The 15,962-nt window shown below is 34.4% G+C and overlaps 1 protein-coding gene across 1 annotated transcript; it reads right to left on the reverse strand.

Annotated features, from left to right (window-relative positions):
* Positions 1-3,217: 3,217 nt before the first annotated feature.
* Positions 3,218-3,900, reverse strand: LOC126591791 (3'-5' exonuclease-like). The gene has a single exon (XM_050257473.1). The coding sequence runs from the start codon at positions 3,898-3,900 to the stop codon at positions 3,265-3,267; it is 636 nt and encodes a 211-aa protein (XP_050113430.1). The 3' UTR covers positions 3,218-3,264.
* Between the last annotated feature and the right edge of the window lie 12,062 nt (positions 3,901-15,962).

The raw sequence follows: 15,962 nt of genomic DNA on the forward strand, positions 1-15,962 counted from the left end.
ACTATGCCCATTCAATGGCCTTCATTGCACGGATCGATGATGTAATTTTGGGTCCAAACAAGTTGTTAGCTTGATTTTTTCTATATGCCCTCTATACTTTACCCAAAATTTCACTTTACCTTTTACGCTCTATTATGTATCAATTTACTCCTTGTAATTATTCTTTGTGTCTAAGTTTATCCCATTATTTCCTTTGATGTGGTAGGAACTCTTGTGGTTTTAGACATCTGAAACCACAAAAACTAAAACTAAAAAATTGCCTTATACTAATAAAAATTTCCTTTAGTTGTTGGCATGATTTTCTATGCCCTCTATACTTTATACAAAATTTCATTACCTTTTACACTCTATTATGTAACAATTTTTTGTCTAAGTTTACCCCATTATTTCCTTTGATGTTATAGGAGCTCATGTGGTTTTAGACATTTGAACAAAAGTTTCCCTTCCACAAAAACAAGAAACTAAAAAATTACCTTATAAACTAAAAACAAAAATGAACCATCTTCTTGGTAGGAGACAAAGAAAGAGAAAAAATTCACGTTCAACCATAAAGTATTTCGTGATAAAATATGGGAAGGTGTATCATTGGAATATTCTATAGTTGCTTGAATGGGTTTTGGGAAAGTTTAAGTTTTGGTAACTTAATCTTTCCTTGTTCCATAATGATTAGGCTTCCTTTCCTCTAGTTAATTAGGGTTTCTTTTATGTTTCATTTAGATTTCCAATTACTACTAGAATTAGGATAATGCCTAGGAGTATCAATTAAACTTTAGAGCTTTCTCTATTTTCTGATGGATTTGGGATTGCTCATGGACTTCAGCTTATACTCTTGGATTTGACGTTTGCCAATTCTTTTATCTTATTTTTCTGTTGAGTCACAATCTTGACAAAACCTCATGCCATTACTGCATGATTATTGGAAGGGTTTTTATCATAAATGGTCTTTGAAATTGACCTATCCAATCAAGATGGTCCTTGAAATTGAAAATAGATCAATGTAGTTCCTAAAATTGGTTGTTGCAAATCAATGTAGTCCTTAAAATTGGCTGTTAAGTGCTGATGTGGCACATAAATGGGTCCTACAAATTTAATTAAATATTATTATGTAAATAAAAAATATTTAAATAATAAAAAACAATTGGTATTTTTATAATTAAAATCTTAAAAAAAATTTAAAAAAAAAAAGAAGAAGGAGATGATTGAACACTGTTCATCATCTTCTTCACCTCCCACTAAAAAATTTATACTCTCACAAGAAATATTCACAGAAATGATGAAATTGAAAGGAGAAATCCCAAACTTTTTCATGGTGTGGATTTTGGTTGTGGCATCACTATCCTACTGTCACACCGTCGGCAAGCTCACTTCTCTGGCACCACCAGACTCCTCGCCACCCTACCCGTAGCATTCTTCTTCTTCTACCTCCCTCTCAATCTGACCATCATTTTTCTCGACGGCCCGTCCTCTTTCTTCCTCGCTTGGCTTGCCAATTTCAAGCTCCTCCTCTTTGCTTTTAACAAAGGCCCCATCACCATTATCCCTCCCACTTCCATCTCTCACTTCATCCCCTTAGCTTGCCTTCCAATCAAATTCCGAAACGACCCATAAACCATGAAAAGAAAGAACTTCGTGCGCAGAGAATTTCTGCTTCAACAAACCCAGTTGTCCTTCTATTTCAGGTCTCTCTCTCATTCTCTCCTTCGTTTACCGTTTATAATTTTTCTTCTTCTGGGTTTTTGGTTTAAGGCGTATGAGAAATGGGTAGTGTACATATTTTCAACAATACAAAATAACCCAGTTGTTCTGTTTTCTTCTGCGGTGTGAAAAAACAGGGAGAGGTGGGGTGGGGGGTGGGAGGGGAAGAAGATGATGAACAGTGTTCAATCATCTCCTTCCCTTTTTTTTCTAAAGATTTTAATTATAAAAAATAACAATTATTATTTATTATTTAAATATTTTTATTCACATAATAATATTTAATTAAATTTGTGGATCCCTTTTTGTGCCACATCAGCACTTAACAGAAATTTTAACTGAATTGTGATGGAATGACCACATTGATTTGCAACGGTCAATTTCAGGGATTACATTGATCGATTTTCAATTTCAAGGACCATCTTGATTGGGTGGGTCAATTTCAAGAATCATTTGTGATAAAAACCCGCATTGGAACGTACTAGTAAAACCCTTTCATAATATAACTACTCGAAAACAAGTAAAATCATCCACATATAACAATATATACATTATTTCGTACATGACAAAGTTTATATCTAGCTACCCAAACCATTAACACCCATACCAACGACAAAAATATTTATTTATAAATATAATGATATATTTACATGAAAAGTGGGGATGGACTAAGCTATACAATGAATCATAAGGTGGTGAGTTTGCAAATTACATGAGTCAAGCAAAGGGCAACACCCATTAACATAATACATTGGTAAAGCCATTATTGTATTTGGTAAGTTATATATGTCAATATTAGGATGATTTTAACTTAGAAATTGCTATTAGCACTACAAAAAAAACTAAAAACTGCATTTCTTGCAAGTAAAAAGTAAAAAAGCAAGAAGAGTGCACAATGGCTTTTTGTCACACTAATATAGAATCGCAGCTTCACAGTTTGAAGAAAAACCACCAACACCACATCTTAGAAAAAACAAATTAAGTTCCAAGGTTCACGATAGTGCAACATGAAACATCTATCAACCAACTACTCAAATACATGATGCCAAGCAGAAAAAAGCTATTCACTTTCAAGAAGAAAAATGTATGTCCTTCTCGATTCATATTCAATCAATTATAGGTGGGCAATGTACAGAATGCAGAATACTGAAAGAAGGAAAGCTGGCAGTAGCAGTATATATAGAAAAGCAACTAATCAATTTGTTGAAGCGGACAAATTTAGTTCAAGACACCAATCAATTTGTCAGTCACCAATTAATTTCATTAGCTCTTAACGTATATTTCTTAAATACCCAAATTGAGAAACATAGGAGAGACCTAAGATTTGGAAATAAACTTTTCAAAACACACATATACAGCAATTTACTTATTACACAAAAGTTGCCGAACTTACCATATGTAATCATATGTCTAACATAATATTTTGACATGGATAAAAAATTCAAAAGGACATACATTAATAGTAAATATGCCTAACACATGCATTAAACTTATTAGTAGTTGTCCATCCATAGCGAAAAAAAACAGAAAAAAAAAAAAAAAACTGTGAACATAATCGACCCAACCGCTTTACTTGGCTGCGCGTAAAGCCCTCCCAATTTCAAAAGAAACAAAAGCATCGATGCAAGCATACTTGATTTGCGCAAGTGAAAGGGACGGGTTATCCCAGTGACTCATTGTAATAGTCTTTGGCTTTTCAAATTCTTGCCCCAGAACATCCGCTGCCATGTCCTTAAGCCCTATGTTCCGCTGCACACTCCAGCCATACCTTCTCGCTTCCAATTCCCTAAGATCGACAAACCTCCTTACTGCGAGGCCATACTCAAGGTAAAGCTTTCGAACATCGTCCTTAATCCCAACCCCAACAAAGGTAAAGTCTGGATCTGCCAGAAAGTTGAAAAGACGACTAGGGATCCCCGGTGTATGAAGCAACTGAAATATAAGGCAGCGATGGCCAACACACAATTGTAGGGTTGCGACCGGGTTGTTCACGCCGTTACTGAAACTGGGACGCCACTCAACATCAAGTCCAATGATGAGTTTGTGAAGTCGGTAACGGTGTAAGTATCGGGTTTTGTTGATCCAGGACTTGACCTTGGAGGGAGTGTGTGTCACAAGGGTTGTGATGTAGTCGTCGAAGAAATCTACTCTGTATAGGCTGTGCGTATCGTAGTCCAACTTGTAGTCTGTGATACTGATAGACATGGCTAGGGTTTGTGAAGACGAAGAAGATGGAGTGGAGAAGTTTTGAAGGGTTTGGGGAATAACTTTACGAAGATTAGGGCATAGACGCAAAAGGTATGCGGCGATGAATGAGGAATGACAGCGGTAAAAGGGGTTTTTTTTTAATGAAAAGGGCTTGGCCAACAAATGTTTAATAAAAAATCATCTAAAAATGTTATTTAATTAAAATGGCTAAAAGTTTAATAAAAAATCATTCAAAACTATTGTCTACCTTTTTCGTGCCCTTATCCTCATCTTCCTCATCATCGTCCTCATTCTCATCCTCTTATCTGCATGACGAACAATTTATAGTGTTAGTATTTTATTCCAATCAAATCCAATAAGGATCTACGGTCCCGGTGATGTACGTACATGTCAGGCGTATGTAAATAGGAAAAAAAAGAACCAAAACATAAAACTGTTTCTAAAGAACCCAAAATATAACACTGTTTCTGGAAAAAAAAAAAAAGATATAGTGTTTGTTTTTTCTGTGCACAAACAAACATTGTATCTGGAAAGAAAAGAACCAAAATCTAGAAACAGCGACATACAGTCTATGTTTTAACCTTTGATTGTTTCTTTTCTTTCATGCATCAGTTGATTATATTTAAGAAGTAGGATGCTTATTTTGCTTTGAATCCATATACAATGAATTTCACTATTTATTTTCTAGCTTACTTTTAAGAGACAATGTGTCTATTTCATTTGGATCCAGAAACAGTGACTTAGATTCCAGAAACAGTAACTTAGATTCCAGAAACAGTGTTACTTAAAATCCAGAAATAGTTTATTTTTACAGTCCAGAAATAGTGACCCGTCGTTATTATTGAATAACATGCAGATCTCAAATTTATTTTCTGGAGAAACAAACGATGAACTCCACTAACGAAAAAAAATTGAAAAATAGTACCTCGAATACTTTATGAATAATAACGACGATCACGTTTCAACAAAATAATACAAAATATAAATTAAATAGCATGAGGATCTATATTTTTGTTTCAAAGAAAAAGAAGAAGGTCTGCAAAACAACGATGAACTCCATTAACGACGAAAATCTGGAACTCAACCTAAAAAAGTTAGGGGTAAAATCGACAAATCATAATTTATTATGGTTAGGTCATTTTTAGTTGGACTACTTTAATATGGACCTTGTACTAATCATTAAACAAAACTTATAACATGGTTTTTTTTTATTAAAACTAAATTTTTTCAAGCTCTTTTCATTAGATTTCGTTTTTTTATTAGGGTAAAACGATGTTTCACTTCTTTCCTTACTGTAGAAGGTTTTTTTTTTTTTTAACAAATGATATTAGGGAGAGGATGAACTTAGCATTCACAATGAGCTAACAATAATTGTCACATCCCGGCCCGGGCCACCACCATATCCTGGGTTCGACTCCACCGTAGTACGATATTGTCCGCTTTGGGCCCCGACCACACCATCACGGTTTTGTTTCTGGGAACTTACACGAGAACTTCCCAGTGGGTCACCCATCCTGGGAATGCTCTCGCCAAACTCGCTTAACTTCGGAGTTCCGATGGAACCCACAGCCAGTGAGCTCTCAAAAGGTCTCGTGCTAGGTAGAGATGAGAATATACATATGAGGCTTACAAGATCCACTTCCTTGGGTGATGTGGGATGTTACAATAATGCAATTCAAAGTCGCCCTTGGCGAAAATCAAATTTAAGACCCTTCACTTACAAGTGAAAAGAAATACGACTAGTCCGTAGTATTAATTGACTTTACTTTTTAGTTTTGATGTAGTATAATAAAAGTAAACATATTTGGGTTTTATTTGACAAAAAAAAAATTTTGGGTTGGGTTTATTTTGAGAAGGGTAAAAGTTAAGAGCCCACAAAGACTATTGCTTCTTTTTAATTTTTGAGTGTTCCTAGATTTTACTCGATTGTCCTATTTTCATACTCAAATTATAATTCCACCCATAAAACAAATAAAATAAAATAAAAATGTGTTGCAGTCCTATTAGATTAGGAATGTGATTCTGCAAATCTTAATGTATATAGGGATATCTTTAAATATTCCCATCAGTAGTTAATATCCTACTAGAGTTGTAATCCTATAAGGGTAAAAATATAACTTATCCTACTACTATAAATAAAGGCACAATATGGTGATTCAACATACACCTCAGAACTACATCTTTCTATTCTCTCTCTCTTGGTATTTTCCAACTATTATTATTCCTAAAATAACTTCTAATCAGTCTCGTTCTCTTACATCATATGGTGTAGAAAAAGTGTCGTTGGATTAGATCCAACACTGTTAACTTAAACAAAAATCAAAAGTAAGAATTGAAACAAAAAGTCTAGCATCACCGAAGCCCGCCAGCCACCCTGACCCATTAACCACTCGACTCCACGGCCGACAACCTCTCTTTGCTTCTCTCTCCTCCTATTTTTCTTTCATTATTTCTTTTTCCTAGCTCCGAATTTGGAACCAATTGTAAGATTCCCAAATTCACTTCTACATACCCTCCACATCTTATTTGAAAGTTGGTTAAGAAATTCACCGACCCATCCCATCAAAGTTCCCGTCCACTTTATTCTCCTTCGCCATGTCGTCAATCTTAAATTGCTTCAAGCAAATCGAGCACTCGAACCCACTGTCCACCTTCATAATCTTGATGTAGGAACTATAAATGGTTAGTCTTCAACAAGGATCACAAACAACATATCTTACATATAACATTTACAAGAGTTGGCATTAAAAAGAGATCGACCATACCTAAGAACCCATCTGTCCAGCAACAAAGACAGCAGCAACACCAACTAAAAGATCTGGTGCAGGCTGTGTTTACTGGTAACGCATAAGAATTCTTCTACTCACTCAAGACCTTATGTTCCAATGGTGATAGAACCCCTTATTACAGAACGTGTTCTTTGTGAGCAGGGAATCCTTTATTATATTGAACTGAACTTCTCCAACTTCCATCTATCATGATGATTGGATAGCAACTGCTATGAACTGCAGCAATCAGTTTCCTTTGACGTGGAGCAATGCAGGCATCCTTATCACGTCCCACATCCCTTAATTCTAGGAGATCAGTTATTGACATGGCCATGACTCATAATTCGTTTAAACCCACGTTTAGGTATCCTTATCATGATATGTGTAAGTTCAAAGCCTAACATTCTCCCACTTTTGAACTTCCACTTATCATGTTCCTTGTCCAATGTATTAAACCAATCCCTTATGTGATCACTTAAGTCATGTCAACCATACAACAACTCATCCATGAATAGCTTTAAAAGTTGAACCCCAGAAAATTAGTACTTCATAATTTGTACTAACACTCTGAAATCACATCCCCCAATACTACTCATGCATGATATTAACAGAGCAAATAGACATATTTAACATGTCTATTATTTACACTCCCACTGATCAAACCAAACATCATTGTCAAGCCTTTGTTTGGCTCCAATGATAAGCCTTTTACAATAACCAGCTCATTAAACCTCGGTTTGATTAGTAATTCATCATTTCAAACACTGCATATATATATGAAACAACATCAAATATGATACAATCATATTCGATCCTTTATCAAACTCCAATGAGTTTGCCTAATGCTTCCAACCAAGCCACAATTCTGCCTTATGCAGATAAACTAGTCATTGAGTGAGTAACCATGACATGCAATTTATGTAACACCTTTGGGCAAGAGACATAAAATATCAGTTATGCAATCTTAATCATGCATCCTTATTTGCATAGCTATTTCACAAAAATTTCAAGTTACAACTCAAATCATGTCTTTGGACAAGGGAACAAAGTTGACTTAAAACTTTTATAAAATACTACACACTTTATCACAGTTCAAGCCATTCACTATTTCTTTCTTTTGAAAGATTGGTCTTATGCAATGAACTGTCACTCACAAAATTCAATTAAGAATCCCTTGAACAAAATTTTCTAATAATTCCCACTTTGATGAAGATTTATTCAAACATTTGTTCAAGTATAGAGATTATTAGTGTTGAAAACCTGCATAAAACTTTAGCATTTCAATTTGATTGTAGAAATCATCCAAACGTCAAATGAAAAACCAACTTTCTACACAAGTAAAATCTAATTATAGATTATTTTCACATGTATCAGGTTCAACCTAAAGTTACTAAGCTACAATCTACACCAATGGCTATTGCCAATACATACTTAGATATCAAGAAACTGATTTCAATCATATTCCAGATTTCAATCACATATCGATCATCGTTTGCATGACAACCAATTCTAGAATGACAAAAACACAATGCTTACAATGTTTTAATCTCCAAACCATATATTCCTTTTCCTGCTGTGAATAAAACTTTGGCAGCAACATATGGCATTAGAACAATTAATCATGCTATAGAAAAAACTGTAGCAATCATCATACGAATTTTATACATGCATAAAGCATTAGGATTTCTTATCACAAGTTCATAGTCAAGGTATTCACTGAAGAAGACATGGAAAAATCGTTGAGATGCATACTTATAACATACCTTTAGTTAAAACTATAAGCAACCATTCATTCTTTATTGTACACCCACCATTATAGGATCTTTTCATGCAATTATATCAAGTATATGGCAGCACACATGCAGTAGCACCATCTGCTGTCTTTTGACAGCACGCATGGGAAAGATTTGTGTAACAAACATGGGAAAGAAATCTGAAGGTTACACTTTAACAGTAACCACATAGGAATGCTTCTGACAGCACACATGGGAAAGAATGAAGGCATTAGAATGATACCTTAGCATCTGCTTCTGCCCGCATAACACAGCAGCGGCACAATCTCAAAACGTGAAGATTCCCAGTCCTTAAATCTATCCTGATACGCCAGTTGAAATCATCTGGAAAACTGTAAGGACTATATTAAGAAGACATGGAAAACTTGAAACAATCATTAGTGATTGTTAAATGCATGTTTATATCACACCTTTGGGCAAGAGATATAAACTGCCATTGACCTTCATTGTATAGCCATCATTCAGGGATCTTATCATGCAATTATTACAAATCTTTGGACAAAAATATGGCCTGATCTACATGATGCCATACACTGATTAAAACTACCAATAATTTATACATCCCCTTCTTTGGAAAAGAATGTGAACATTTCTTGAGTTTTAAACCACAAACATTCTTCCTTTACTGTAATCGAACAATGTTCTTAATTGCTCTTAACATTACTGCAAACCAAACTGTTAGTATAGTAGCGGAAAAGATAAACCTCAAAGTGATATAGTTCCAACAATATACGAATCATTATATTGATCACAACAGAAATAGATGAAAACTGCATTCTCACTGCAGCCAAACACGTTGCATATGCATATCATAAAGCCACTTCACCTTCCATTTTTAAATAAATGGGATATAATCATACTAATAAACTAATGAAAAACATCATTTGATTAGTCATGTCCCAGAGCATGCACTCAATATGTTGTTTAACGAGGAAACTTTACCAGAAGAATCACAGCAGCAGATAGCACACACACTGCAGTATAATTTTACAAAGATACATTCTCGCAATGTTCATTTACACACCATCAACCGGTGCATGAAAATAGTTTAGTTTCAACTTTACTTGCATGCACCCAAGGAGATCAAGGAAGAAAAGTGAAATAAAAAACGCATGCTTATGAAGAGAAAAATTTACGAGCATGCAACATAGCACAAAAACAAACCACTCAAAATTTCCCTTCTTTGTAGAATTTGCCTAATTCTGTGTCTTTTCAACCAAGATGAACACCACATGCAGGTTCTCTAAGCAGAGATTGAGTTTCACAAGTTTGGTGATCTAATCATCTTTTTACTTGTTCTTGCATATATAAACAATCAAGAAACATTACAGGAACTTGCAATTAGGAATTAGGCAACAAGATATCGAGGCAACCATGAACCAAGAAATCAAAATAGTCATAAATAAATGCCTCAAAATAATAAATGAAACTATCATTAACCAAGGCAGCCATGAAGTAGGGAATTAGATGTTGTCATGAATCAAGGCAACAATCACCGATGCTAACATTAGGGGCTAGGTTGAGGCAATTTTCTTCCCCGTACAACAAATATTTCCAGTAAATGATATAGGTATAAATGTTAAGATAATTAAGTTTGAATCCAAGTAGACTAACCTTGCTCTGATACCAAATGTAGGAACTATAAATGGTTAGTCTTCAACAAGGATCACAAACAACATATCTTACATATAACATTTACAAGAGCTGGCATTAAAAAGAGATCGACCATAAGATCTGGTGCAGGCTGTGTTTACTGGTAACGCATAGGAATTCTTCTACTCACTCAAGACCTTATGTTCCAATGGTGATAGAACCCCTGATTACAGAACGTGTTCTTTGTGAGCAGGGAATCCTTTATTATATTAAACTGAACTTCTCCAACTTCCATCTATCATGATGATTGGATAGCCACTGCTATGAACTGCAGTAATCAGTTTCCTTTGATGTGGAGCAATGCAGACATCCTTATCACGTCCCATATCCCTTAATTCTAGGAGATCAGTTATTGACATGGCCATGACTCCTAATTGGTTTAAACCCACGTTTAGGCATCCTTATCATGATATGTGTAAGTTCAAAACCTAACACTTGACACTCGGCATGACGTCGATTGACTCCTTCGACTCTAGTGGCTGGTCATTTGGATCTTCCAGGTTGAGTCTTACGCGCTATAGTGACTACTAAGAAGAAGAGCATGAGTAGAAAGCAGCACAAAATGCATTAAGAGACCTGGGTGTGTCCTCGGGACCCCCTGGAAACTTGATTAAGTGGGTGTGAGGAGATGGGGTGGCAGTTGGGTTTTTATGTTTTCATTAATTATTAATTTTTATTTAATTTAATTATTTTACTAACTTTGTTATGTTTTGGAATTAAGGAGGTATTTATTAATAGTGACGAGAATTTATAAATAGAGGCCTAAAAGTCTTTTTCTTAAAAGGATAAATATGTCATTAGCATTTGTATAAAATGCATGTGGCAAAATAGGATAATGGCAGCACTCTAATTTTTGGTAGTTCAATAATCTAGTTATGCCTTTTTTTTAATTGGATACGTTAATAATTAGAAAAAGATAGTACATAGACGATAATAGAAAACTATTTATACCCAAATGTGAATATCAAGAACTAAGGCAACAACCTTTTTTTTTTTAAAGAAACATATCCTGATAATCTAGTTATGACATAAAAATTAGAAGAAGAAAAAACTCTGGTTTGAAACGTCCTCAAGCTTTTAAGTTATTACTCTGATAGCTCAGTATGTCCGCAAGAACTACTTGACCAAAAAATCAAGCTTTTAAGTTGCATCATGCTTGAAACGTCCTCAAGGATTGTCCGAGGTGGGGAACCGATGCGGACCAACAATGGGGAAGATTATTTCATAGTGAAGCCCCGCCCCCAAATGATTTCAATGAAGGTGCGAATGAAGGTGTCAATGAAGGTATCGAACAAATGACCCCAACTTCTTCTTTTGCAAGGCCCCCCGGATGAGATAAGCAAAAGGAAGCAAAGAGAAAAAGGAAGTCCCAAGATCCAATGAGTGAACCCATTGCTACTGGAATTGCAAAATTGAGCGAAATCCATAATGCTAGCAAAAAAGAAGCGGCTCGAATGCGTTTGCAAATGAAGGAAAACGGGGATAATGAGCAAGAGAGGTTCAAAATAAATTTGATGATGGAAGCCCTCAACAAATACACTCCAGAGAGGAAGAAGTACTTACGTGGTAAGTAAAGGGAAATTCTGCAAAGGGATGCCATAAGGAGTATATTTCAAGAAGATAATTTATCTCAAGGCTATATCCCAAGTCCACCACTAAGTCCATCACCATATCAAGATGGTGGATATCATTATTAAGTTTATGTAGTTTATGAATTTTCGATTGTTTTAAGTTTATGTGGTTTATTAATTGTCGTTTGTATTAAGTTTATGTACTTTATTAATTGTCGTGTGTATTAATTATTGTTTCTATTAATCTAGATGCCTTCAATAATTATTGTACTTATTATTCCACACTTTGATGTAGAATAGATGCCTTTAATAATTTAACCTCCATTCAATAATTTATTCAATGTACTACACAAAATACTTTGCACAAGAAGACACTTATTTATTATTAGAAAATACCAACATAGTACACTTAAATTATTACATAAATGCTCAACTAACATCATCAACGTTCACCTTCTCGGCGCCATACATGCTTAACCAAATCCTTACGGAGTGTGTCATGACCTTGAAGAGCTTGAATTCTAATTAAACGTCTCATATACTCACTCAATGTGACCCTACATGTCGGGTCTCATATGTGGTTTCAGCGAGATATTTAACATCACTTGCAATAGCTCTCGCATGTGTTGGTTGGTCATCATCCACATCTTTGTCTGAATCTTCTTCAATTTTGATGTACTCATCTTGCACAATCATGTTGTGCAAAATTATGCACGTCATTATGATTAAATGAAGGTCTTCGGTACGCCAAAGTCATGCAGGCCCTCTAACAATGTCCCATTAAGCTTGTAAGATCCCAAATGCTCTTTCCACATCCTTCATGTAAGACTTTTGCCTCTGCGAAAATAATTTCTTCTTTGCACTATCGGGATGAGAAAAACTTTTAACAAAGGTAGACCAACTAGGATAAATACCATTAGTTAGGTAGTAACCTAGCTCATACCTATTACCATTTACCTTGTACCAAAATTCTGGTGCCCATCCATTGACAACATTATTGAATAGAGGTGAAGACCAAAGAACATTAATATCATTGTTTGATCCAGGAATGCCGAAGAATGCATGCCAAATCCATGTGTCATAAGACGCCACAACCTTAAGCACGATGGTTGGCTTGTTATAATGGCCATTGAATTGGCCAGCCCAAGCAGTAGGACAATTCTTCCACTCCCAATGCATACAATCGAGACTTCCAATCATGCCAGGGAAGCCTTTTTTGTCTGCCTTGTGTAGAAGCCTCTTCAAGTCTTCACGATTTGGCTTTCGGGGGGTATGTGGCTCCATATATGGCTTGAATTTCCTAACAGAAGCGCTTCAGGTTCTCAATAGCAGTACTTTTCGCAAGTCGGCAATACTCGTCAGTTGAGTCTGCAGAGCACCCATTAGCTATAACATCTCTTGCAATAATCTTTCATCATTTGGTCATGACACTCTTCTCTATCACGTTGCACAAATGAACGCCTCGTGACAGAACCACAATAGCTAGATTTGGCATGGTGCTCATATTGAATAAGTGAGTTTGCTAGTTCAACTTCTGTGTTGATCATTTATGTATCCTTAATGTCAATGCTTGCTTGGTATTGTGCCATCTGCATTGCCCTGCTACGTCTTCTTCTATCACCCATTGATGAGATATTGAGGATTTTTAAGAAACCAAAACACTTTGAAAGTTGAAAGATTGATGAATATAAAGGATGATTGAAGGTAATTGTGTGATCAACTAACATTCAACATGTGTTTATATCGGGGATGATTGGTGAAAGTTGAAAGTTTGGTGAATGTTGGTGAAAGTTGAACGATTAGTGAATGTTGAAAGTTTGGTGAGTTTCATGTGTCGATTTAGTGATTTTTCAATATTTATCGGAATTTAAATATTTTTAGATTAAAATGTTCATAAAATTAAATTACGATATTCTACATAATTTTTTTTTAAAGTTAATTTAAGAAAAAAATTAACCTAAATTCATTCTTTAATAATATCGGGCTAAAAGTTTAGGCTATAAGACTTATAACCTAAAATTCTCTTCCCCCCCCCCCCAACCCACTCCAACCCAAAACCAAAACCAAACCTAAAAGGAAGGCAAATACCAGCCACAATTTAGCCTACAAAGTAAAATGGAACCCATGAGTGAAAGTGAAAAGTGGGTTGTGAAGCCCACACCCCAAAACCCAGTCCCCCCAACGCGCCTCACGCGCCTCTTTTTTCCAGCCGAAGGCCCACCCACATGGGTTGGTCCCCTCTGCTGTCAGCCTTATTGTAGCCCAACGGCTACTTTTGTTCATCCAACGACCAGTTTAATTGGACCGTTGGTTAATCCAACGGTCCACGTTCAAATTTTTTTTATTTATATATTTATATATTTATTGAATCTAACGGCTTAGATCGAATATTATCAAATCTAACGGTAAAAAAGATCTAACGGTCCAAATTTAAATCCAACGGCTACTTTTGTTCATCCAACGACCAGTTTAATTGGACCGTTGGTTAATCCAACGGTCCACGTTCAAATTTTTTTTATTTATATATTTATATATTTATTGAATCTAACGGCTTAGATCGAATATTATCAAATCTAACGGTAAAAAAGAAGATCTAACGGTCCAAATTTAAATCCAACGGCTAAAATAATTTTAAAAAAATTATTTAACTTAAAATTCAACCAAAAACTTTATAAATACCTATGTATTTGTTCAAACATCCACACAAAATTCACTTTTCTCCTACAATTCTTCCAATTTTTCTTTCTACCATTTCTTCTCATTTCCAAAATTTTCAAGATGGCAAAAGAGCATATTAGAGTTTATGTGGTTTATTAATTGTCTTTTTTTTTTTTTTTTTTTAAAGTTTATGTGGTTTATTAATTGTCATTTGTATTAAGTTTATGTGGTTTATTAAATATCGTTTGTATTAAGTTTATGTGGTTTATCATGATTTTCATGTATTGATTTAGTGATTTTTCAAAATTTATCGGAATTTAAATATTTTTAGGTTAAAATGTTCATATAATTAATTTAGGATAGTCAACATAATTTTTTTTTAAAAGTTAATTTAAAAAACATTAGCCTTAATCCATTCTTTGATAATCTCGAGCTAAAATTTTGGGCTAAAAGGGTTGGAGCAGAAAAACTGTTTCTGGGCTAAAACCTAAATTTTCTGGGCTAAATATTTTTAGGTTATAAGCCACCATTGAAGATGGTCTAAAGGTTGGAGCAGAAAAACTGTTTCTGGGTTAAAACCTAAATTTTTTGAGCTAAATATTTTTAGGTTTTAGGCCAGGGTTGGAGATGGTCTAATGGGACAGTATAAGAAAGGCTTAAATGTTAAAATGATCTCTGTGTTTTAGTCATTGGGTCAATTTAGTCTCTGTGTTTTCAATTTGGCCAATTTAGTCCTTGTATTTATCTTTTTTCGCCAATTAAGGACACTTCCATCTAATTTTTGTAAAAAAAAATATATATATAAATAAACTTATTTACAAAATTATTTATTTGATTTAAAATATTAAAAAATGAAATAAAACTAAAAATTAAAAGAAAAATTATTCACCTTTCAACTCTCCGACCTCTTCCTTAACATTACCTCCTCTTTTCTATGTCACTACCTTAATCATTTTTCATCTATTATATGTGTTTTTCTTATTGATTTGAATTTTTCTATAAAGAGAAAGAGTAATTATATCTTATATAATTTTTCTTATGAATTTTTTAAAAGAGATTGAATGAAATGTCCTTAATTGGCTAATAGAGACAAACATAAGGACTAAATTAGCCAAATAAAAAACATGGGAACTAAATTAGCCATTTCGTATGATTTTTTAAAAAGAGATTGAATGAAATGTCTTTAATTGGTTAATAGAGACAAATATGAGGACTAAATTAGCAAAATAAAAAACACGGGAACTAAATTGGCCTTATGGCTATAACACAGTGACCATTTTGACATTTAAGCCTATAAGAAAATATAAACACTTGAATTAAGGGATAGAAATATCGACAACGAACTCGAGATCCCCTTGTGATGTTTCGCCAAAAAAAATAAAAAATAAATAAATAATCAACAAAGATAATAGAGTTTTTTTCTTTTTATAATTATGTTGAAATACGTATATTTTACACGTCTTTAATGCACTATTATAATTGTTTTTAATGAATATTGTTATGTTTTTGGTAAAAAAAAATTGAGTTCCTTCACACATTAAGAAGGTAAGATGATAAAACTTACTTAGGGGCAAAATGATCCCTTTAAAAGGGGGCAATATTTGAAATTTTCCAAA

Source organism: Malus sylvestris, chromosome 12 (genome assembly GCF_916048215.2).
Source record: "Malus sylvestris chromosome 12, drMalSylv7.2, whole genome shotgun sequence".
In the NCBI taxonomy this organism is placed as follows: domain Eukaryota; kingdom Viridiplantae; phylum Streptophyta; class Magnoliopsida; order Rosales; family Rosaceae; genus Malus; species Malus sylvestris.